Source organism: Orbicella faveolata, unplaced genomic scaffold, assembly GCF_042242905.1.
Source record: "Orbicella faveolata isolate gen_17 unplaced genomic scaffold, um_ofav_v1 contig_1, whole genome shotgun sequence".
Classification (NCBI taxonomy): domain Eukaryota; kingdom Metazoa; phylum Cnidaria; class Anthozoa; order Scleractinia; family Merulinidae; genus Orbicella; species Orbicella faveolata.
Window position 1 is genome coordinate 1758480 of NW_028301536.1, and position 22520 is coordinate 1780999.

A 22520-nucleotide genomic window follows, 5' to 3' on the forward strand; every position below is an offset into this window, starting at 1 on the left:
TTCAGTAAAGTATTGAGCCACATTCAGATGTATTAGTGACCTGGTTCAAAAAGGTATCACTTTCAGTAAGCTAAGCGCCCCTTGCCTAATACTAAATAGGCACCCCGTCTGCAACAAACGCCCACCCTTGAGTTACCAAAAGTAAATTAGCGCCCCTGGCACCTAGCCAAATTGAATCATTTACGGTATCGATAATTTTCGGAAGTTAACGATTCTCCTGGTAATTTGCCAGTGATAGAAACAAACTGTTTAGGATTTCCCTCAGGGAAAATGAAATCGTGCTGAAAGGACATGCAGAGACCTCTCAAAAAAACCCGAAAACGTTCCCCGTTTGAACGTGTCACACGTCAAATACGTTCCCGCCTCGTCACCAGTTTCCCTGCTGCGTTTTCCTACATAGGTACCAAAACTTTTCGCCTCTTGCTTTATCTCGAGATGCTCTGTTCTGATTGTCTTCACCGCATCAGGCGCTGGGATTGTTAGCATGCTGTGCTATTAATAATGGTGTGGATCAGCTTTTGGCTTTGCCTTCTAGGATAATTGATCTGCCAAGTGGACACGCTTTTAAAATGTAATCCGCGAGCACTTTACTTTGTTTTGTGTTTTATTTTTAGCACTCGTACTATTATTTTTATTTTCCTTTTAAAATTTTTAATGCACAACACATTAGCAGTGTTGGCAACCTTTCGCAAATTATGATGAATAATTCAAATGTAAATGCATGAAAATGGAGTGAGAAGTGACGCCCTCAATACACCCGTCTTTTTTGGTTCTCGCGCATTTTCCGAGGGCTGCTTGAGCTGGGACACCACTGTGATAAGGTGTCGAGTATTGGGGGAGAAATCTCTTGATTCTCAGGTGCCTGAAAAGTTACCGAAACGTCAAATTCTCTGTTTTGTGGCCAATTACATCTCAAGCCTGCTGCCGAGGCCATTATGAAATTTTGGGGTTTTCATTGCTAAGTTTACGCTTTCAGTAGATCTAACGACCTAACTTTTCTATGTATGCCGACTTGTGAAGGAAGACATACCCAGTAAACCTGTTTAGCTGGTTTTAGAAATTGAGCTGCCCCAACTCAACGCCTATCTTCATTTTCGTGAAGTCAAGTTGTAGATTCAGTTCACTAGCGGTCAGTTTATTAATGAAAGACTCATTATGTCTTCTGGGAATATCATAATTCTAAATGAAGCAAAGCTTTGCATGGTAAACAGCTACAGGTCGCAGCCAAAAAAGCTTTTCGTAGCTGGGACGCTTTTTCAGAATTGAGTTTATCCAGTTGTTCAAATTTTGGTTGTTCTTTTCAACCGATCAGAGGTTTCCTACTTAGTTTGCTTCTCTGTAATATATACATGGTCATTTTTAGTTTCATCTGTTTCTATCAATTTGAAATCAAAAAGTGTTAGCAGCCTTTCGTCGAAACTATTTTTAATCATTTTTGTCCCAATCTAGGTTATTTGAGCTTTCGAAAAAGATGCGTATGTTAACTTATTAGAACTCGTGCTAAGACAAATTTAGAAAATGACAGAAAATAATACAGCAATCATACAACAGACTCAAAATTCATCAGCGATTTAGACCTCACACAAGGCCCACGACAAAATAGAACAACAAAAGGAATTCCGACCTGAATTATTTTACTTTCCTAAATAAAATATTCACTGATTAGTATGACAATGGATTTGAGAATTAACGCACTGCAAATATAAGCTTATAAACAAAACCATGTTCTTAATCTGTATATATTGAAGAAAGATTGTCTGGTGAAAGCAATGACAAAATAAATTTGCCAATAAAATTTACCAGTTAATTTTTTCCTCGTCGATTAAATCTAAGGAATTTTTATATCTACTGTTATATGCATTTGCTTTTCAGGTTTTAACGCGAGAAAGACTTTATCGTTAAATTGCCTTCATGTGCTATGGACCAGGTGCTTGAAACTTAAGGCTATATATAGCATCATGTGCTTGAAATATCCGCCCTTGATATTAGGTCTCCTGGTGCATGTCATTAACCACTGCGCCTCGTAGAAGCCATTTCCGCTAATTTTTTCCCCTGTGCAATCGAATTTTTATACTTCTGTGGAAAACGGCAAAAGAACTCGACATCAAGACTATTATTTCCTGAAAAAAATCGAGTGGCTTTTTCACCTGGTTTTCGGAGAGACATGAAGGGCGCAACTTGTGCTTTTATTCGAAGGAGTGCTCTTAGCCTTGTAATGGCATATTATTACGATCAAAACTTTTTGCTAACCCAACTCCGTGAATTTATTGACTGCATGGATCGCCATTCACAGGAAACCATGGAGTCTCTTTTAGGAGAGAAACAAAATATGGTTTTGTCACATTTAATTTAGTGCCAATATTGACTTGTTGTAGTTGCCTTTGTTGGTCCTTAGACTTAATGCCCTTTTCCGCTATTATAATATATATTACTTGCAATAGCGACTTCAAAACACTTTCGTTTTTCGTTTGCCGAAATTTTCATTATTCTGTTTTCCTTGCTAAGTCTTTCGATTTACTTTTTTAGTAGCTTTTCTGGAAGAACATACTCTGCAGTGATATGATATGGATTACTGGTTTCACGGATTTTTTTTGGGATTTTTTTTTTTCTGCGTTGTTTTAAAAATTTGCATGTTGGTTCAACGCTGGATTTAACTTTGTTGTTTACGCTCGGACGTCTGACCTGACAGGTAATTTTTCGTGGGCGGATTGCGCTAAAAAAAACACTCAAAAAAGCTTATTTTTTAACATCTGCTAGTTCTCAGTTTTCCTTCCTCTGAGTTTGACCGCGCGGACAAAAGCTGGATACGAAAACTTTCTGTTATCAACAAAGATGGTAGCAGAAGGGAGAGAGGCTTCAATCGATTATGTAGCTTCAAATTCATAAGGTCATTCCTATCAGAGAAAGACAATTACTAAGAGTATGCCTTTACTTCTGTGCTGTTGTGCCTCTGAAAGGAGAAAACAGTTCAGCGAAGTCCAGTTTGAAGTGCTATGAATTTCGGCCCGTCTTCATCAGCCGCTAGCAAAGATGGAATCAACAACTCTTTTCAAAGACTTTCTGTTACTCAAATCTCCCCAACGGACATCAGAAAGAATGTTTGGACGCTTCAGAAGGCGTTTAAAAGCGTGAATCAGACTGGTAATGTGTGCTTGAAACTTCAGCATGCTTCCAGAGGCTTCAACCATTTTGGACAAGGTGTTGCTCTTTGCGAGATTTTCAGTGATATCGGTCAGAAATTAGTTGATCGTTCAAAGATTGTACTGGCAAGAGAGTGTTTAGTGCGGCTTGAAGCTTCGGCCAAGTTTGTCAGAGAGCTAGAGGATGCCGTGGAAAACTACACCTCCTACCTAGAGAGTGAAAGAGCAATTCCAACCGAGTTTCCATTCAAAGTGGACCGATTCCACGACATTTGCCACACGGCCAAGTCGCACTGTATGTACCGGGTAGCTATAGCAGAACTCATTTCCTCCGATCCGTGGCTTGGGAAATGTGTACCAGACATGCGGGATGATTTGAAAATCGTATCTAAAACCCTCTCTCAGCTGGCAGGGACTGCTTTGTCCCTCATTTCAACGATCCTATCTTGTGTGTTGCGCCTGGCCGAGAAATGTAAATGGGATTTGAGTCAGCAAGATTTAAGCTCTGTTTGCCAGGGAATTGAAGATTTCAATCGTCTTTTTGAGTACGCTACAAATTTTCAGAACGATGGAAGGGAATTACTAAGTTTGAGCGAGGCAAGAGATTTTTTACAGTCGAAGTATCATTCAAGTGTATTTTCGTCCACAGCTGTTCGAAACTCAACTGGTGATGTTTATTTACTGACATTGAACAAACTTTTGAATGGCGTGGCTAGTGAACGCTGTAGAATTTTGGCCGGAAATGTTCATAAATTCGTTAGCGAACATCAAGAGGTATCACGGACGTTAGAGTACGACTTTGCCGCAAACTTCGAGTGGAAAGACTTTGGTGTGGTATGCACAGGAGGCAATATGAGATTAGAAGGCACACTGAAGAATGGGGTGCTGTCGGTTTTAAACCGAAACCATATCCCATTGTTGAAACTTGATCCCGATTCACCATTGTTATTGTATGATTCACAGGAACAGAAATTTTTCAGTAATTTAATATCACAACTTGCAACCTCAACAACACTTATTTTAGGCCGTCATGTCAGCGGAGAGAGAAAAAATGTTATCCAGCTACCACCATTACAGTCACTGACCTCAAGGTCAAGAGCAGCAGCAGGTACAGAACAAGAGGCAGCATCAGGAACTGAGGAGGGAGGGGTGTGCAGTAGTTCCTCGTCACAGCAGGAGGGCCATGGCATCCTTAGACACACCCCAGGGCATGGGTCTCCAAGGCTCAGTAAGCGTGTTCAGTGGCATGCACCCCTAGATTCGGAAACCACCAAGCTGTTACACTTTCAATACAGCAGTGTGCTTTGGAGCAGTTTTGGTGAAGAACTATTGAACGTGATGTCGCAAAATCCAGTTTCTTTCAGCTCAGGAGATGCTTTCATTGGCCCATTGTTTCTGTGGCCTGATTTCCTTCTGATAGTTGTTATGCGCATGATGGAGTCTTTGCGTTTGTCTGGTGAGTACATATGCAGTTGTACATTTTGCTGAAGTACTTAAGTCACAGACTGCCATTGTTACGGCTTGTTTTGGTACATATTTTACCACACAATGTCTGATAGAGTATAGTGTCTTCCATCTATGTAGCATATCTCCCTAATGAAAACTACTGAAACTCTGTATGCCTGAGGCCAAATACTCTTTAGAAGCTTTTTTCTACAAGCAGAAACAATATTCTCACAATTTGTGCAAAATAGGTCGGAGTGTTATAAATAACAAATAAAAATATGTTTCTAAGCTTGGGTCACAAAATATAAAGAGATAAAAATATATAATTTTTTGAAATTTTAGGAGATATTAATAAAAGTATTTTAATGATATCACTTTTCTGCAGACCTCTAGAAAAACAGAATTCTTTCATTTCTAGAAAATGCATTTTCTGTTTGGGTTATAGGTACACTTCCTTTCAATTGGTTTTCTTCAGCAGTGGTAGATATCATTTATCTGTACGAAAACTTGTTCACTTTCATTTTATGCTTTTGTCATTCAAGGATATTTTTGGCATTGTAAATAGCCAACTCAAATACTGTGCTGTTCTGTGCTAAATTTATCACCCCTTTCATTCATTGTGAATTAACATTCACTCAAGGCTACCTTTCTTTTCAGAGAAACTAACCTTGAAGTGCCATTGAGGCCCCCATTATCTTAATTTATTATTATTTTATATGTATTTTGCATAAATTGTGATTTCTGCAGCTTGTCCTTTTATATTTTTTCATGACAACCCAAAACGGCTTTGATACCCAGAAAGTTGTGTCATAAAATGAATTTCCTCCTCTTTTCTGTTTAAACTCATTCGAGGACATGCCTCATGCAGTAATAATTGTCTTTTCACTATCTATGAAAAAAATATTGACTGATATTTCTGAGGTTCAAAGTTTGTCCCTATTTTTCTTTTTGATATGATGGTAATTATGCAGTCCCTTAAATGTACCAGTTTTGCGTGTAAATTCCAGATTTAAATAGGACATTTTAAATGTAAAGTTAAACTCGCATATTCTAATTCATCACTCTTCCCTAATTGGATGTAGTTTGCCTAGAGCCAGGTGTATTGAAGGGAAACTAATTTCAAAGTCTCTGATATCTGATCATGGAGAAATGTGCATTGTGTAAAATGTGAATGAATTACTGTAGAAGCTCAGTCAAACAGTATTTATGTCTTTATGTATATTGAACACTGATCTTTTTAAATTTTGTTGCAATATTGTCAGTGAAAAATTTGATGATTCATTGTGAATGAGACATGTCTTTTTTACCTGCTCGTGTGATTGATCTGAAGTCAAGACTAGTCATAAAATTAGATTGTTTATGCTAGGAAAGAAATGATTGTATAACATGCCAATGTTTCATGACAAATGTGTGCTATAATTTGTTTCAACTCCCACATGATCTGTGAGATTTCATTCAAAATTGGTGTAACACAAAATTATATATTTTCAAACTGTGACGTTTTGGTGGTTCTTTTTCTTTTGTCTAAAAACATAATTATGTTCATTTTAATTACACATTCAAAAACTAAAATCAGCAAGCCCAAAACTAAACAGCTGAATTCACAGTCTGTAACTAAATAACACAAAATATTAGACTTGAAGTTAAAAAAAAAAAAAAACTGGTTTCTCAAGATCATTAATTTGATGTACAGGAGGTCAGGCTTTCTAGAATTTATCCAGGCTAATAAACTTATCACAAGTAGGAATTGTGAAATACTGTTTATGATATTTTGTATAGATTTTGTTCTTGCATGTGTTTGGCTGCTATGTATGGTTATTAATATCATTATACATGCTACCACTGCAGAGAAAACTACCTTAGCCTGTGATCAGGTGTACTTTTTATATATTTTTTGGCAAACAGGGGAAGAAGAAAAAAGAACACCTGATACATTTACTTCGTGAGTCATCTGCCGCCCCTTCGATTCTTACCTGTCAACAACGATGTTATCTTGTGTCATGCCATAAATGTGAGCCAATTAGATTTTACTAGGCTGACAATTCACTGTATGCAAGTATATCCATCTCTGCGGCCAGTGCCAGACTTCGTGTTTGAAATTGCACCGGAAGTCAAATATCCAATCGCGTAACCAATCAGAAAGGCAGGCTTAAAGACTCTTTTGTTTTATGACCAATCAGAAAAAAGGCCAGATTCTGGACTACACACAGGCAACTCGTGAAGTAATTGTATCAAGTGTTCTTTTTTTCTCCTTCTCCCTGCTGTTAAATAAAGAACACCTGATCTAGGTTAAAATGAGGGTACCTTGATTTGGTTAACAACTGCAGGGTTCAAAAATAGTGCTATCCAGAACAAGTAGATTTTTCCTCTGCTTGGGCAAGTAGCTTTTCATTCTTCCTTGCCCGATGGGCAAGGGATCAGGCAAGTTGTCTGTCAAGATATCATTAAAAGAACCAACTACGACTTGCCCAGGGCGAACAAAATTTGAGAGCTACTTGTCCCAAGGGCAAGATGGAATTCATGTATTTTTAAGTCCCGAACTGTAGGATTCAATTTTGTGTACATATTAACTCTTAACTGGTATCTAGACCAAATTTTAAATTAGCCTGGGTATATTTTTGCTGTACGGGAACAGGGAGCTGGAGTGGGGACGCACATGTACGTAAAGTGAGTCTGATAATAACTCTTTCTATGCAGTTCATTTTTTATCCCTACACAAGTTGGGTTAATTTATTTTCTAAACAATCTTTAGCTGCAGAAGGCAAATGAATGAGAGTTGAAAAGTGACCATTCTACAATTCTGGACAGTACATGCAACTGATTCCTATCTATAGCAATCATCACCATGTGCTTTCTTTTCAAAGACGTTTATCGCGTCATGATCAGAACCTTCATACAGTCGCATATTAATCTTCATCATTTTCTGATCAAGAAATGTACTTTATGACCAGACTCTTCCCAGATTCTTTCTGGGTTGTTGTTTACTGTTCATCTACATAATTATTATTACGCACTCAGTCGAAATATAAAAAAGTACAAATTTAGATTTTTACAAAATTTAGCTGGGAGAAGCAGGTGCCATCCAAGACGGCAGATGGTGTATGAAAGGAAATGAAAAAAAAAAATGTTCTCACGTACACGCCACCAAATTTATTTAGTCTCTAGTAGGCTCTTAGAAGATTGATTGTTTTCTTGATGTGTGTTAGTGTTCACATGGTAACTGTAACTTAAGATGCAGTGAGTACCTGTACATCATTCAAGCATATGAGTAATCTGATATCTACAGGATCATGTCCTATGTCCTTCTAGTAGTTAAAGGGTTAAAATGTGTCAACAATCTCCTATTTCTGAAAGATCTGAGAGCTTTCACAAAGAATTCTTTCAGAATATCATATTTCTGAGCAGCATATAAATTACCGAAAGACCAGTTTCTGTCCGAGTTAAATTAACTTTGAAATTTATTTGACTGACTAATAAAATCTGCTAATTGCTAACAACTAACCTAGCAAGAGAGAACAAAATAGCGTCACATATTCAATGTGTGGGATTTTTGAAAATACAATTTCTTGCTGCTCATACCTCAAATGGCAGGTGGCCAAAGCTATAAATTAATTTTAGTACATGTACTTCTCAAATCGATTTCTTCTTTCCCCTTTAATATGATACCTTTTGCTGGACAAACTCTTTACGATTTAATCTTTGTGTGGCTGCCAAGAGACTTGGAATAAGTTTTGTCTTTGCTAAGCGAATAGTGTAAAGGGTCGCAAGGCCAACAAAGTAGACTAGACAAAGGAAGATTTTTAAAATGTACTTAATGTTTGCAGGCTGTTTGCCACCAGCTGGTGCCAGTTCCCTTCAAGCTGTCAGCTGTTACCTCCATTGTATGGCTTCTGCATCAAGCTGGGATTCAGGTGAGACATTTCTGCTTACAATGCCTGTGTGTGGAGTCTTCCTTTCTCCTGTCAAAACATTTTGCTGCAAAAGCAGGGAAGGCTGTTTGCCTAAAAGCATTGAAAAATGAATGATTTCGTTTTTTTCTTTTAAGAAAATCTCCTAGTTTCCCTGATTACTTCAGTGAAAAAATTCTCTCAATTGATAAAATCCCTGTGTTTCTACAGGCACTTGAACATGTAAATTCTATGTTCACGACTGCACAAAGTGGGATCTGGGTCAGGCTACTAGTGACGTCACTTCGGGAACCAGGCTAAAACACTCAAGAGACTTTTGATTGAACTTCGAGGGTTGTCAAAACATTTTTGGGTTGCTTGTGATTCATATTTTAACACAACTGGACAAGCTTTTTAAGTGAAAGAACTGTATCATGTAGCATTACAATTCAAAGTCTAGCTACGATTTGGATGGCTGCGATGTATGTATTTTTTTCCATTCGAAGTGTGGGTTGCCAGTGGAGATTGTGGTGTTGTAATTTAGGCCAGGATCGACAATTTGCCAGTCCATTTGGGTTATAAAGGTACAAATAATGGCTGAAGAGTCAATGGTTGAAGAGTTAACTTACAGCTCTCAAAGAGTTATTGTGATGTCAATGAACACGAAGAGTTGGTAAATTTGACTTAATGGAACATGCAGATTTCGGAGTGTCAAAACACTTTTAGATTCAAACATTAATTTCCCCCGAAATACAAGTTAAAATGCGATGCAGTTGGAGTCCACTTCTGCTTACTCCTCCAGATCAATGATTGAAAATAGTTTTAAAATAATTAAGAGATAAGCAGAGATGTCGGCAAACAATATCCGAACGTGAGGTAACAGAAGAATACACAGGCCATGAAAATCTCTAGGTTGTTACAGTAGCGGCAAACCCGAGATGGAGGAAATCCTCGATGGCTCCCCGGCTTTAGCTTCACACAGATCAGCCCACTTCTTTGGTCTTTTTCTCGTTTCTGGTTGAGTTTCATCAAGATAGAGATATTGAATGAAGAGGAATACTCTACCCTACGCATCCTGTATTGCTACAGCCTCCAACAACACATCTAGCTCTCATTCTGCAATGATTTTGACACACTATTGCATGTTCACATATATTCTTCTCAGAAACAAAATAATGTAAGTTATTCCCGAAATGACATCAGAAGCCAACTCGTCCTATTCTCCGCTATTCTTCAGTCGTGAACATGGAAAAGGGCAATTTTACAAACTTTGAAAAATCATACAATTGAAAATTAACGAAAATAGCTGCAAAGATAATTTTTCGCAGTGGTGATCAGGAGAAAAAGGAAATCTTTTGACTGAAATCTTTTGACTGCAAGCTTTTACCGATCTTTGGTATCGTCATGGAATGTAAAGAATACATGTGTACTGTATATTAAACTGTGAATGACATAAAAAAATGGTGTAGGTGACACAAATAATCAGAAATTACATATAATAAGGACAATAAGTTGTGCAAATGTTGTGACGGTAACGAACAATTATAATAATATAGAAATCACTAAGATCTAAGCAGTCTGATGAGTTAATAAAAGGTCTCTGAATTCAACATGTTCTTCTTGGGAAGACTGCTTAGATCTTTTGCTCTCACTGCTACTCATTAGGGATTTCTTTGTTATTGTGTGTTACCATTGGCACATTTGGACAACTTATTGTCTTTATTATGTGTTCTAATTATTTGTGTCACCTACACAGCTTTTTATATCAAGGACAGTGGAATGGTTTCTTTACATTCCTTGACAATGCTGTAGATTGGCAAAAGCTTGTAATAAAAAGAAATACAGTATCTCAAGGCCTCAATCGCATTGTCTATTTAATCATCCAAAATGCTACTGAAGGACAACTTCAAAGTTATCGCGTAATGATAATAATGTTTTTCAGACTCTGGCTGTAGGTAGGAGGGTGAAGTAAAGCGTGCAATCCGTTTTTTAATCTGATCCTTCAAATTGACCATGGCTCTTTCTGTTTCTCCACCAGCTTTTTGCAATGTTCTTGGAACATCACTGAATGACAGATGCCGCATGGACAGTGACCTTACAGTAGGAGTCCCAGGCACACGGACAATACAGCAGTTGATCAGTTTGTTTGACCCCCTAGACAGCATCTTTGAAATGGCAGGTTATTGGAAACGATCATCCAATCAGCCGGAACTTCATTCCAACAGAGTTCCTAAAACACTAACATTATCACTTTTGCCAAGTCTTTGCCGTCTTCATGCACTACTGTCTTTCAGTCTAAACTGGTTTGACACAAAGATGCATCAGTTTTTAGCATCCTGGTCCTTAGAGCAGTTCTTGTTACTCATGCAGTGGGACTTGCCTATGTTTCTGGAATCAGTCAAGAAGGCATTGCTCCTTGTCCAAACGTTGTGTGTTGTTCAAGATGACAGTAACAGTTGGAACTCTCTTTCAGTGCACTATGGTCGTTTACAGGAACAAAGAAACAGCTTTGAGGTTGGTAGCCAAAGAACGTTCCCTGACTTTACGTACACTTTACGCTTTACTCATAATTTATTATTGTGCTTACTAAGTGAACATTCAAATGATTTTGAATAGTCTGGATGTTGTAATAACCTGTTGACAACTTCGTTAGTGACTACATGTCATGACAACTACGTGTGGAAGTTTCTCATTTGTAGCCAAAACTACTACAAGCGAACTTTTGCATCTTGACAAAATGGACCGCGTGGGACGGTTTGCTGGAAGCTGAAACACAAACTCTAAAACCAATTTCAGAGGCACTGCCATTTCCCAATAGTTAGCAGTTTCAACTCTAGATCAGCAGTTTGCCGTGTCTTAAGAAACTGATGATATTCTTTCTTTCATTAGGGAATGCTGAAGAAGTCATGGGTTCTTCTGTCAAAAGATTTGACAAAAATGTCAACAGAGTTCTTTCAGGAGGCTATGCCAGTTGGAAAGAGTTGGAAAAAGAGTCGCCATTCAGGTACAATGAAATTTGTATTACTAAAATATAATTAACACTGCTGTGCAGCTGGATGCCTTTTAGCACTATAGCAACCATCAACCTGGGAGAACCAAATTTTACTCCCACTAAAGACAAAAGCTCAGCCTTTTTTTAACTCTTGTCCTGCATCTTACATATGGGTTATTGACCATTTGTAAGGTCAAGATGGCCAAGTTCTTTTTTTGTGTTTATGGCATAAACACCTAATGAGGCCAATAAATTCCAGCCATCTTGACCGAACAAGCCTGATCAGTAAAGGATTTATTATAATAGCATAGAGAACAATTTTATTTTCAGAACATAATGTGTCATCCCAAGAAGACAAACTAGAGCCATCTTGCCCGCTCGGATAGCCAATCACAGCACAGGATTTGGTTCATCTTGCCCCCTCATGGAGCTAGCCATTCATTTTCTTTTAGTGTCTTATTTTTGCTCCAGACATGGTTCAAGGGAATTTTCAGCCATCAGTCTCTTAGTGTGTACTTGCTTATTGTTACAGGAGTACCTCACCAACGTAACTCTTATGCAGAACATGCAGTGTTTCAGATTTTGGAACCAGTAGTGGACAGCTCACAAGGATTACCGGAAGAAAATCGACTGAATGTGCTGACGCTTGTCATAGACACTATGATGGAGGCATGGAGTGACTGGATTCTTAAGCAAGAAATTGTTTTTAGGTAAAAGTGCAGTCTAACTGAAACCTTCCCTCAGTGGACTCCTGAACTAAAACACTGTTCTTCCCTTATTAAGCACTTCACCTAAGCAGAAACCTTAACTAATTAAGAAGACACCTCCAGTATGCATGCACGTCTCCTAAGTGGCCACCTCCTATAGGCAGACACCTCCCCTTAGTGGACACCTCCTGTAAGTAGACACCTCTCCCACTTTAAGGAAACACCTTTCCTAAGTGAAACTCCTCCAAATGGACACCTTCAAGTAGGTCAGCACCTCCTGTTAGAAAATGGACACCTCCACTAAGTAGAATCCTCCTGTTAACAGAAATCTCTACAAAGAGGATACTTTCTATAAGCAGATACCTCTGATCTCTTAAATGAGCACCTCCTACATGTTTTAGCAGACTTCTTCCTTAAGTAGACATCTCCTGTAAGGAAACATTTCAGCTAGGTTGGAAATTCGTATTTTCAGACAATTCATCTAAGTGGGCATTTCCATTTTTGGGTTCTGCAATTATTCATTCAATTACCACGCAGTCAGTGTTTCATTAAACATTACCCTTGTCAATGGTCTTTGTTAATGTGACAGCATATTCAGGAAGTAACCGTAATTTTTTTGTTATTCCACAGTTTTTATGGTGCCCAGCAGCTTAGTTTAGACTTTGGTTACATCAAAGTTTGGCTTGCCTCTGAATCAAATAATCTCTCTCCTGAGATCCAATCACACCTCTTGAACTTGGATGTGTTTCGGCACCTTGACGGTGCTGTTCGTCTGCTGATGTTGCAACCAAGAAAAAAGAAGCAGACTCCAGAAGATTATGATGAAGAGCTGGAATCAAATGTCAGCACAATGAGCAGCAGCTCTGTATTGTCGTCATTATCAGGCGTGGATATTGACGGATATGACATTGATGTTTTGAATGACAAGACAATTCCCAACAGGCAAAAGTGGCTGGATCTACGTCTGCGAGGAGGGAAATCAAAGAGAGGCTTATTGCCGTTCTGCTTGAAAGTGCAAGAAATGAAGTGATCCTCTAGGGATATTTAATGTGAACCAATGATTAATTTAGTCTGCGTGTGCAAATCAATTTATAAATTTTAACATGATAATTACTAGTTGTAATGCGTAAGGCACTGAGTTTAACTACGATTTTTAGGCAGTTTCTTGTGGGAGACGAGTCACGTGGACAAAATTTTTCCAACATGAAATATGCGCAGTTTTTCACTGTTCTCCGCTCAGCTCATACATAGCTGTGGTCAGCAAATTGTTTTGCGAAGAATCCGTCTTTTGTTGTACAGGGTATTTTGAAGTTTCCTTGTGAAGTGGATTTATTTATTCTGAAGACTGTGGAAGTTTTTCTCTTAACTTATTTTACATGCACTTACTGCTTTGGAGTTGAGGCCATTATAAAATTGTTTTACATGCTAGTAATATATTTCTTGTTGGTATTTAACTTATTTGTTGTATATAAATCATCACCATGATATGAAGTTTATTAAGCAATCGTTTGATTGCATTAATTATGGACAGCAAAAAAGGCCAAAAATTAGGCATCATTAAATAAAATGGAATTTATTAATTATTTCATACCCAGAGAGAGGTGAACTGGATAGTATTATTGTGATAGTCAATTGATAAATTATGTTTGTAGCTAAGAGCTATCACTATAGGACACCAGTGTTAGAGGCTAAGAGAGCTGTGACATTCCTTTCAGTTAGTGCTGATAGCTTACTACAAGCACCAGCTACTTCCAAAGTGATGTTATGTACTTTCTTGGGCACTACGAATTGAAGCAATAGTCAGAGGAAATTTGAAGATTCCATCAAAACTACCATAAAATTCAGAATTTCCAATAGGAACACTGACAACTCATTGAGGATTATGGTAGCTGCATCAGCTGTTGCCTTAGCCTGCATATCAGCAGTATTATTAGCCTGCGAGCAGGCTCTCGTACATTGCGGCAGGCGCAAAGTCAATGAGCAAAATGCGAGAGAGATGAACTCTTGCTTTGTTCACCAATGGCATTGCTTGTGCCACCAACGATGAGAGGCTGGGAGCAGACTACAGTTACTGTATTATGTGCACGAATGATGGCATAGTTTTGGTGGTGATACACTAGTTAATATATTTTTCAGTATGTCCCATACTTTAAGGAATGATACTCAAAGTGCTACATGCACAAATTTTATTAGTGTTCAAGTACAAGACTTGTCAAAATACTATTGCCATTGTTTTAAATTTAGACCTGTTTATGTGCAGTTATTTCCTTCAATTATAATTGAGAGGCAATATCAACATTTGACAAGAAAATGCACCAATCATATTTTAAACAATGTTACCTGTGTTCACTTGTGGAGGAAAGCCACCTCCCATATTTACACAGCAATACATCTGCACAGTTCAGCAGCCTGCACTACTTGTTGTAAACTACTATACAAGGCTAGCTACAGACAATCAATAACAAAGTTTTTAAAATGTAATATTAATAATTAATAGTTCTGTAGTAATATTGTATGAGAGCTGTCAAATTACAAATTATTAAATTGAAATTACTTAACGTTTGGTTTAATGTGAGATTTTTCACCATTCATCCCTATATACTACTGACATGCGCATATGTTGGTATGGTATGCTAAGCATGAAATTACCGGTGCAAGAAGGAATTGTGGTTACCACTGACAGCTTGACGATGTACTGTCAACAAATTTAAAAGTGCTATTCTGGTCTGCTTTGCATGACCTTTTCTACAAAATCAGTCTACAGGAGATAATAATTATCTCTATTACTATGATGATGATGATGATGATGACTTTTATTATCATATTTATTATTAGAGAGACTTTGAAAAAACTTGTATGTCTGTAGTTTCACCCTCATTTCAGGCAATTTAGGTGATAATTTGGTATGTTTTAGTTTAGCCGTTTTGAGAGGGTTGTCCCAAAGTGTAATGGACAAAACAGTGGCAAACTCCTGGATCCCTTTTCTTGCCCAGCATGTTTTGATTAGCTACGTTTTCCTGTGGGTATTGCTTTAATATTGCCATTTTAACCATTTCAGGGTTGCCACAGATCAGGAAATGGTCAGGAGGAAAAAACTTCAATGTCTGGGAAAGTTGATATGTTGAAGAAAAGTCAGGAAAAATCAATATTGTAACACTAAAGGCTGGAAGAAACTCAGGTCATTGTGATCTCAGCGATGTTTTCTTTCTTTTTTATGAAGCCAAATTTGTTGAAAACTTATCAGTCTTAGTGAACAGGTGGAAACAGCAGCTGTAGAGAGTATGGTGAAAGCCTACTTATCTGACAACCCTGACTTTGTTGAATCTGTCACACACAAAACCTTCACATTTCATCACTCTATGAGAAGAAAAATCCTGCTACAGCTACCAATAGTTATCGGAAGTGGCTCTGGTCATCATTTTCTTTGGATGAACGTTATTTTTCTAAAACAGAATATGTATTGTGAGAAACGGCAGGTTATGATTGTGTACACTTTCATATGAACACTCCATAATGTTATTCAGGATGTTTTTAAATTTTATTTCTGGATAAAAAAACCACTACAATTAAATAATTTCTCTGGTTAACAATGAATGTATGCAGAGCCAGCTACTATTACAAACCCCGCATCAAAGGAAGGCCACAACATAGTATTGATCAATAAAAAAAGGGAACTTCATTTGTCTTGTGACTGAATCAAGTTTAATTTAATCTCGATCTTTCCCTTGATCTCTTTGGTCACTGTAGCAATAAACCATGCCTTGCCAAGAAGCAAAACAAATCCATATCAAAACAACGTATGCAGCACAGAGTGTGCAAGTTTTGTTCAAAACTATTAGTATTCACATTCATAAAAGAACTGTAGGAATTATTACTTTACAACAAACCTCACTTCATTGTGGCTGCTGTCATTGGTATTGCTGTTCTACAAAATCCAACTGTTACTAAGTCCTTCAATCGAGCAATGTTTTTATTAAGCTTCTTGAGTTGAGATCAGAGGTGAATACATGGCAAGAACACTTGGACTGAACTATAAATGTCAAATGCTGCATGGGTTTGCACAAAGAAAATCGTTGTTGAAAACACGTTTCATTTCTACAGTATTGTGGTCTTTCTTTTGTTTGTCATTCTAAACAATGTCTAATGCACTCTAAAGCTCTGTGCACGAGTCTCCTTTCTGGCAATTAAATTAATCACACTGAATTACTTCACAATGGATAAAACTTGGTCCAAAAGCATTCACAAAACAGTCAAATACAATCTTTACAATAATAATTATTTCACATTAATCTCAAGTTACTGGTGATTACTTTTACAGTTACACAGTAACTAAGGGCATAATATAATATCTTACAAACAGTAAAAATCTTCTCCCTAGTCAGTTGAGCTATGATTGTTCTATGTTATTTTAGTTAATTGATTTATAACATGAACACTTTATTTTCTAATTTGAAATGGTAAAATCAACTATATGTGGTAATATTAAAAGTCTAAATATCTTTGTGGGTTATGAACATTTGTGTATACTCAAATTATCTATAAATTTTGTCTTTTTGTCAACTATTTTTTGTCTGCCAAAATGATTTTAGTTAAATAACCTTCTACTTATATACTTAAGTCATTACCAGTCCTTAAAATTTCATTACTTAATATCATCCCCTTTACAAATAAAACTAATGGTATACAAGCTTCGTGGAAAATGCGATAAGCTTGATGGTACAGCCCTTCCAACTGAGGCCAACAAAAATGTTCCCTGAACATCATGTGTTTTCTAATCCAATCATCAACAAAAATTGCTAAGAAATAAATTGGCAATCTAAAGAACATGGACCTCTTAAGTAAATAACCAGTCTTATTTCATAACAATCTGGTCAACGCTTTATCCATGCAGCAACTAATTTATTAATTTTTTTTGCCTCAATTTCTTGGTGATTACTCCATTCAGAATGTAAACATTCACCCTATCTTCTTTCTTTGCCTTCATGTAAGAAACTTAAATGCTGCCCCATTACTTGGTGGTCACTGTCCAAGCTACTTTATGTAACAAAATGACCACCTGCCAAATTATATAACAACTAGTGACTCATTATGTAGAAATGTTAATAATGAATTATTGTAGCGAGCAAGTTGAAATTATGATACTGTTTCCAAAGTTTTGTGACATCACAAAAGCTCAATAATATTTAATGTTGTAGTTAAAAACCTTTGTTTTTTTTTTTTTTTTTGCTCTAACCTTGATCTCAACCTCAGATACTGAATGACTGCAAACAAGCATCACAACAACAGGTATATTATCCCAAATAAGGATCGTCAACATAGGCTGGTAAAAACACTAATATAAACTACATTTAAATAGCACAATTGGCTCTGCACAAATCTATTGAGCAGAGCACTTTTTTAAATTGATAATAGACACACAAGGTTAAAAAGCATTGTTCTCAAAAGATGAACATGTTGTTATACCATAAATACACTGCTGAATTTAGGATGAAAAGAACATTTATACTTTTGACAAAACACACGCAGTTATTAAATGTTTACATTTTTCTGGTTAAGTAATAATTTGCTTATCTGCAGGGTGAACGAGAAGAATGTAACAAGTACTTTGCAAAAAATAATTCACTGAGAAGTGATTGTCAATTTGTGAAATTTTAAGGAAGATGCTTTATTTCTGGGGAAAAGTTACAAGGTAAGCATGCTAAACAAAGTTTTGGAGTTTAGCTCTGTTCTAGTTGTGAACTTTGAGTCACAGAAAATCCACTGTCATATGACAATGAAAGTGACTGTTCTAAACCAAGTGAAGATCTCTTATCTGGTACAGTTCTAAACTGAATTGAATCGGGCAAAATTTCCACTACCATGCACAGCTGAATTTTGCAAGATCAACACCAAAAATTTGATAACATTTGACCCAAAGCTTCTGCATGCACACCTCCTGCCACTTGTGTTCTAATTAAAATTATGAACAACTGTTTCTATCAGAACGAAACAAAAAAACAGATCACTACACCATTTCCTAGTATGTTTTGCCCAATGTCCCTCACACAATCAAAAAATTCAGGAATTTAAAGATCAAAGCTTAAATATACCTATTATTCAAATTCTAGATAAAACTGAAATTATTGCAGCATGCAAACTGGATTTAAATACCTAGCAACAACCTAGTTACCTTAAACATTTCAAAACATAGTATCTCAGATCTTTAATTTTCATATCTGTTCGAGAATTTAATTGCAAGTGAAGTGAAACACTCACTAGACTTTTTGTCGAACTCAAGTTTAAATAATCGGTACACAGTTTTGCTTTCATGAATAGCCTTTGTATAGTACATAGAGTCTTGTCAAATCAAACAATATAACCCATTCAAATGCTCTAAGGAACAATGGCTTGGGAAACCATTCAAGCACTTTTGTCTTTGTAATGGTTTGTTCTAAGAATCGCACGACAATATAGATTGTTTTAAACACGCAATTTCGTAATATCTTTTATCCCCTGACAAATATTCCTACTGCAATAAAATAAATAGCAACTGCGGTCTTCGTCCTAGACAATAAATACCCAAAACCGACAAAGCCTGATCAATGTTTGTGCGTTAAAACTGCGTATACAGAGAAACGGCCCTCTTGTGATTCGAACATTTAATCGCTCCAAAAAAGTCGGCATTCGAAGTTGCTCGAAGTAAGACACACCTTGCGTTCGGAAGGCGTGTAAAAATCGCAGGCATAATTAGAATAGTCCGTTGGAAAACTTCAGCGAGCGCTCAACATTCTGGAAAACGAAACAAACATAACACAATTGTTAATCTCTCATATAATTAAAAATCTTTTGAATTGAAGTCTACCGCGCTGAAACCAGAACAATAGAAATACCGCGAAAACATTATTGTATAAAAGCTCTGTACAAAAGAAGAAGCGATGACGTGTGAAGAACATTGGGCAAAAACATAATAAACCCATTTTGTAAGGACAATCGTTAGTGGCCGAAAATTGCAGCCCTTTTATGTAACTGTACAACATCTGCGTACACAATACTAGACACAAACACGTGCACTGAATTTCCAATAGTGGGACAAGAAAGGAAAACAATCACAAATACATACGAATCGAGTGTACTGCCGTGCTTGGAAGAGATCTTTCGAAGAATGCCTTGTTACAAACTTGTAAGAGTAAATAAATAAACAAAACTTAAAACGCGAGTTGAGTTCTATGGCCTACCGAAATTTGAAAAGCGAAGAGTAATCCTAGGTTAAATACGACATCCTTCAGCTGTTTTGACTTCAATACTTTGTGGATGATCCGTGGATGGCGCCTCAACTTGGTTTTCACCCTCGCTTCTCGTCACTGGAACAGTGAGGACCGAATTTCCTTCCATCACATGTTGATTTTCCGTGCTTTTAGGCTGGATAGCATCCGAATTCGACGCTATTAGTCCTGCGGCCGAAACAGCCGCGAAATTACTGTTGAGTGGCGCAGCTATCGGAGCGGGAATGTTTATGGTTGTTAGAGCGCTATTTTCCGTACCTTTCTCTGTAGCCATGTTGTTTGTATTTTCCGTGGCGTTAACCAGATTACCACTCGATACGATAATCGGGGCACCAGCGTACTGCGCTAACGGAATAGCATAACTGGGAGTCGCAAATGTCGTTGCCACGGTGGTTCTCACCGCTTGCACGGCAGATACAGAGGCTGCTGGTTGGATCGATGTTGGATTCGTTACTGCAGCAGTTGTAACGAACGTTGGTCGTAAAATCATACTTCCTCCAGGTATAGGAGTCGTTGGAACGTACCCGACACTGCCGATGGGGGCGTAAGTGACAGCCCCCGCGGTATTAACCGCCTGAACGGACTGTATTCCTTGAGGAAAAACCTGAGCCACTTGAGAATTTTGTGTTAAAACTGTCGCTGGAAATGTGCCGTTCTGAGCCGCGATTGTTGCCGTCCCATTCATTGCTATTGGTGTCTGCGTTTGTCCACCAGCCCACCCGGGTGTCACAGCAACTCTCGTTTGAACATACGGACGTTTCATCGGTTTTTGCTTTCTCCTCGGTCGATATTTATAATCAGGGAATTCCTCCTTGTGTCTTTTGTCTAACCTAGCCGCCTCGTCTACGTATGGTTGTTTCTCGGCGGCAGGAAGCATTCGCCAAAGTTTTCCCAACATTTTGCTTAATTCGGCGTTATGCACATGAGGGTACTGCTCGGCAAGTTTTCTCCTCGCCGATTGCGCCCAAACCATGAACGAATTCATCGGCCGCTTAACGTGATTTTCCTTTTTCGGTAGCTGAACTTCCGAATACGGACCTGGCATAATTTGCGTCTTCATTGGCAGACCAGCAAGCTTAAAAGTGGCAGCAGCATCGATTTGCGGACATTCTGCTACAACAGTGTTTTCAGTAGCTGTGTTTTCTGTTACGGTTGTCGTCGCATGGATGGTATTAGCGTCGACATAATTCGGCGCTGTCGTCGTTATTTTCCAGTTAAAGTTCTGATCACTCGTTTTGATCTGTTCAACCTTTTCTATTTTCACTTCCCCGAGCTCGGCTCCGTTTGGGATCGCGTTATTGATTCCACTCGCTACCGTGGCCATTGTTGAGTTGATCACAACTAATATCACTGGCAGAGAAATGACATTTCTTGCAATCACGTGATGGAAAGGAAACACGTGACGAAGCGGAAAACGCGCGAGTTCTACAAAATGCCGAGCTCGAATTTCGGGCGAAAATCTTCAAGCCCGGGCCTTCTTGGTGGTCCAAAGGTGAATTTTCAACACTGGAGTGGAAACAAATGATAGAAATCCAAGCCGTCTTTGAACAATGCCGAATGGAACAATATCTGTTTTCGTTTGGGCTATTCAGCGTGTGGGGCGCTTTGTTCCACCGGGAGCCAATAGAATGCCAGGAATTGAAAGAACGCCGAAAGGCGTTAGATGGCGGAAGTTCCTGACAAAGCTCTCGACCACCGACCATTGTTCTCGCAGACAAGTGAGACACATTTGATCTCAATTATGCAGTCCAGTTGTCAGGGGAAATAATTGAACAAAAGTCTATTGTAATTAAATATCCTCTGATTGGTGGATTTCGGACAAAGAACGTCATCAAAAAATATTGCTTTCATCGTTGCGTGAAAGCGAAATCCTAAATTACACCATTTTAATGCCAATATCACCAGAAGGAAAAAACCCCTCTCATTAGTCCGTGGCTCGCTCCACGTCGCTTTCTTATGTCACAAAATTTTGTTAAAAATTTAACAAGAAAGGAAAAAAAAATACAGCGTCATTTATTTGGGGGAAATTATGTTAATCACGGGCATGTTCTTGTCTACTTGGCAGATGTTTTTTAACCACGATCAAATAAGAGCAGATGACAGTTTGCTTGCTAATGAGAGAAAATTTCACCACCCCGACTCACGAAAATTGGGTAATAGCTTGTAAATTTTCCCTATACAGTGATATCGGATGTAGGTTTGGACAATTTCCATAGTTCTTGCGACGCTTGATCGAAATACGTCCGAAGTTTGTTGGAAATCTGTACTTATTTTTCTGGTTATATTTTCAGTCTTCTATCTGCCTTGCGCTATGGGATGCCATCCGCTTTTGTAACACTAGACAACCGAACTCAAATTTGCAATTCGTTGTTTTTCCCGTTATAACAACAGCTGAATTTGAACTCTGGGCGTAATTTTAGATCTTTGTTATGCTTCGACTGCCGTTGTAATTAACCGGTACTCTTTCCCATGTCCGGCTATTTCCTCTTGTTTCTTTTGTTTGATTTCCTTCCTTCGGACTCATTTTTCGTGGTTTCCCCATTAAAAAACGTGTATATCATAGTAGTTTAGTTTGCTAAAGAAGTGCTGACAATTTATCAAGGCAGAAAAAAAAAAACTGACATTCAGTCGCTGCGGTAAAATAATACTAATTTTCATCACACATTTGTAGCAAAAAGGCGCGATTAAAATGCTGGGGTCACAATAAGACTGCCCCACAATTATCAGTTCGACTGTGCCTATATGTGTTTCATTGTACACAAATAACTTGGAATAAGTGTACATACATACTTGCCTTAGCTTGAGACAACATTTATATCCGTCAAATTAATTAAGTAATATTCAAATGCAGGTTTTAAATGCAATTTGATATCAGAACTGAATCATGGACGAATTTATATAGTGTCTTTATATCGCTCGTCTCTTTTGTTCAACCTATTGAATGTAATAAATCTTCAAGCGACACCCAAATACTAGAGAGCGTGAATTTGTCGATTTACGCTCACTTTGAGGAGTTAGAAGCGACGTAGAAATTAATTAACACATACTAATAATTCGAAAACTATTCAACCACACTATTAAATCGA

The 22520-nt window shown here is 37.8% G+C and overlaps 2 protein-coding genes across 2 annotated transcripts; one reads left to right on the forward strand and one right to left on the reverse strand.

Moving 5' to 3' along the window:
• Positions 1–2595: 2595 nt before the first annotated feature.
• On the forward strand, positions 2596–14730 carry LOC110042686 (uncharacterized). The gene is made up of 6 exons (XM_020748052.2): positions 2596–4596; positions 8411–8497; positions 10512–10987; positions 11363–11477; positions 11998–12175; positions 12803–14730. The coding sequence occupies exons 1-6, from the start codon at positions 2994–2996 to the stop codon at positions 13200–13202; spliced, it is 2859 nt and encodes a 952-aa protein (XP_020603711.2). The 5' UTR covers positions 2596–2993; the 3' UTR covers positions 13203–14730.
• Positions 14731–15688: 958 nt separating this feature from the next.
• Positions 15689–21110, reverse strand: LOC110042687 (uncharacterized). The gene is made up of 2 exons (XM_020748053.2): positions 19387–21110; positions 15689–18940 (listed from the first exon to the last, which is right to left on the reverse strand). Exon 1 carries the CDS (start codon positions 20756–20758, stop codon positions 19418–19420), a length of 1341 nt encoding a protein of 446 aa, XP_020603712.1. The 5' UTR covers positions 20759–21110; the 3' UTR covers positions 15689–18940; positions 19387–19417.
• Between the last annotated feature and the right edge of the window lie 1410 nt (positions 21111–22520).

What these genes read in the sequence shown, in the direction of transcription:
- LOC110042686 (XM_020748052.2), top strand. Translation starts at nt 2,994, where the DNA reads ATGAATTTCGGCCCGTCTTCATCAGCCGCTAGCAAAGATGGAATCAAC. An exon ending in AACAAAGAAACAGCTTTGAG is followed by an intron (nt 10,988 to 11,362) that starts GTTGGTAGCCAA and finishes TTCTTTCATTAG; the next exon opens with GGAATGCTGAAGAAGTCATG. An exon ending in GAAAAAGAGTCGCCATTCAG is followed by an intron (nt 11,478 to 11,997) that starts GTACAATGAAAT and finishes TTATTGTTACAG; the next exon opens with GAGTACCTCACCAACGTAAC.
- LOC110042687 (XM_020748053.2), bottom strand. Translation starts at nt 20,758, where the DNA reads ATGGCCACGGTAGCGAGTGGAATCAATAACGCGATCCCAAACGGAGCC.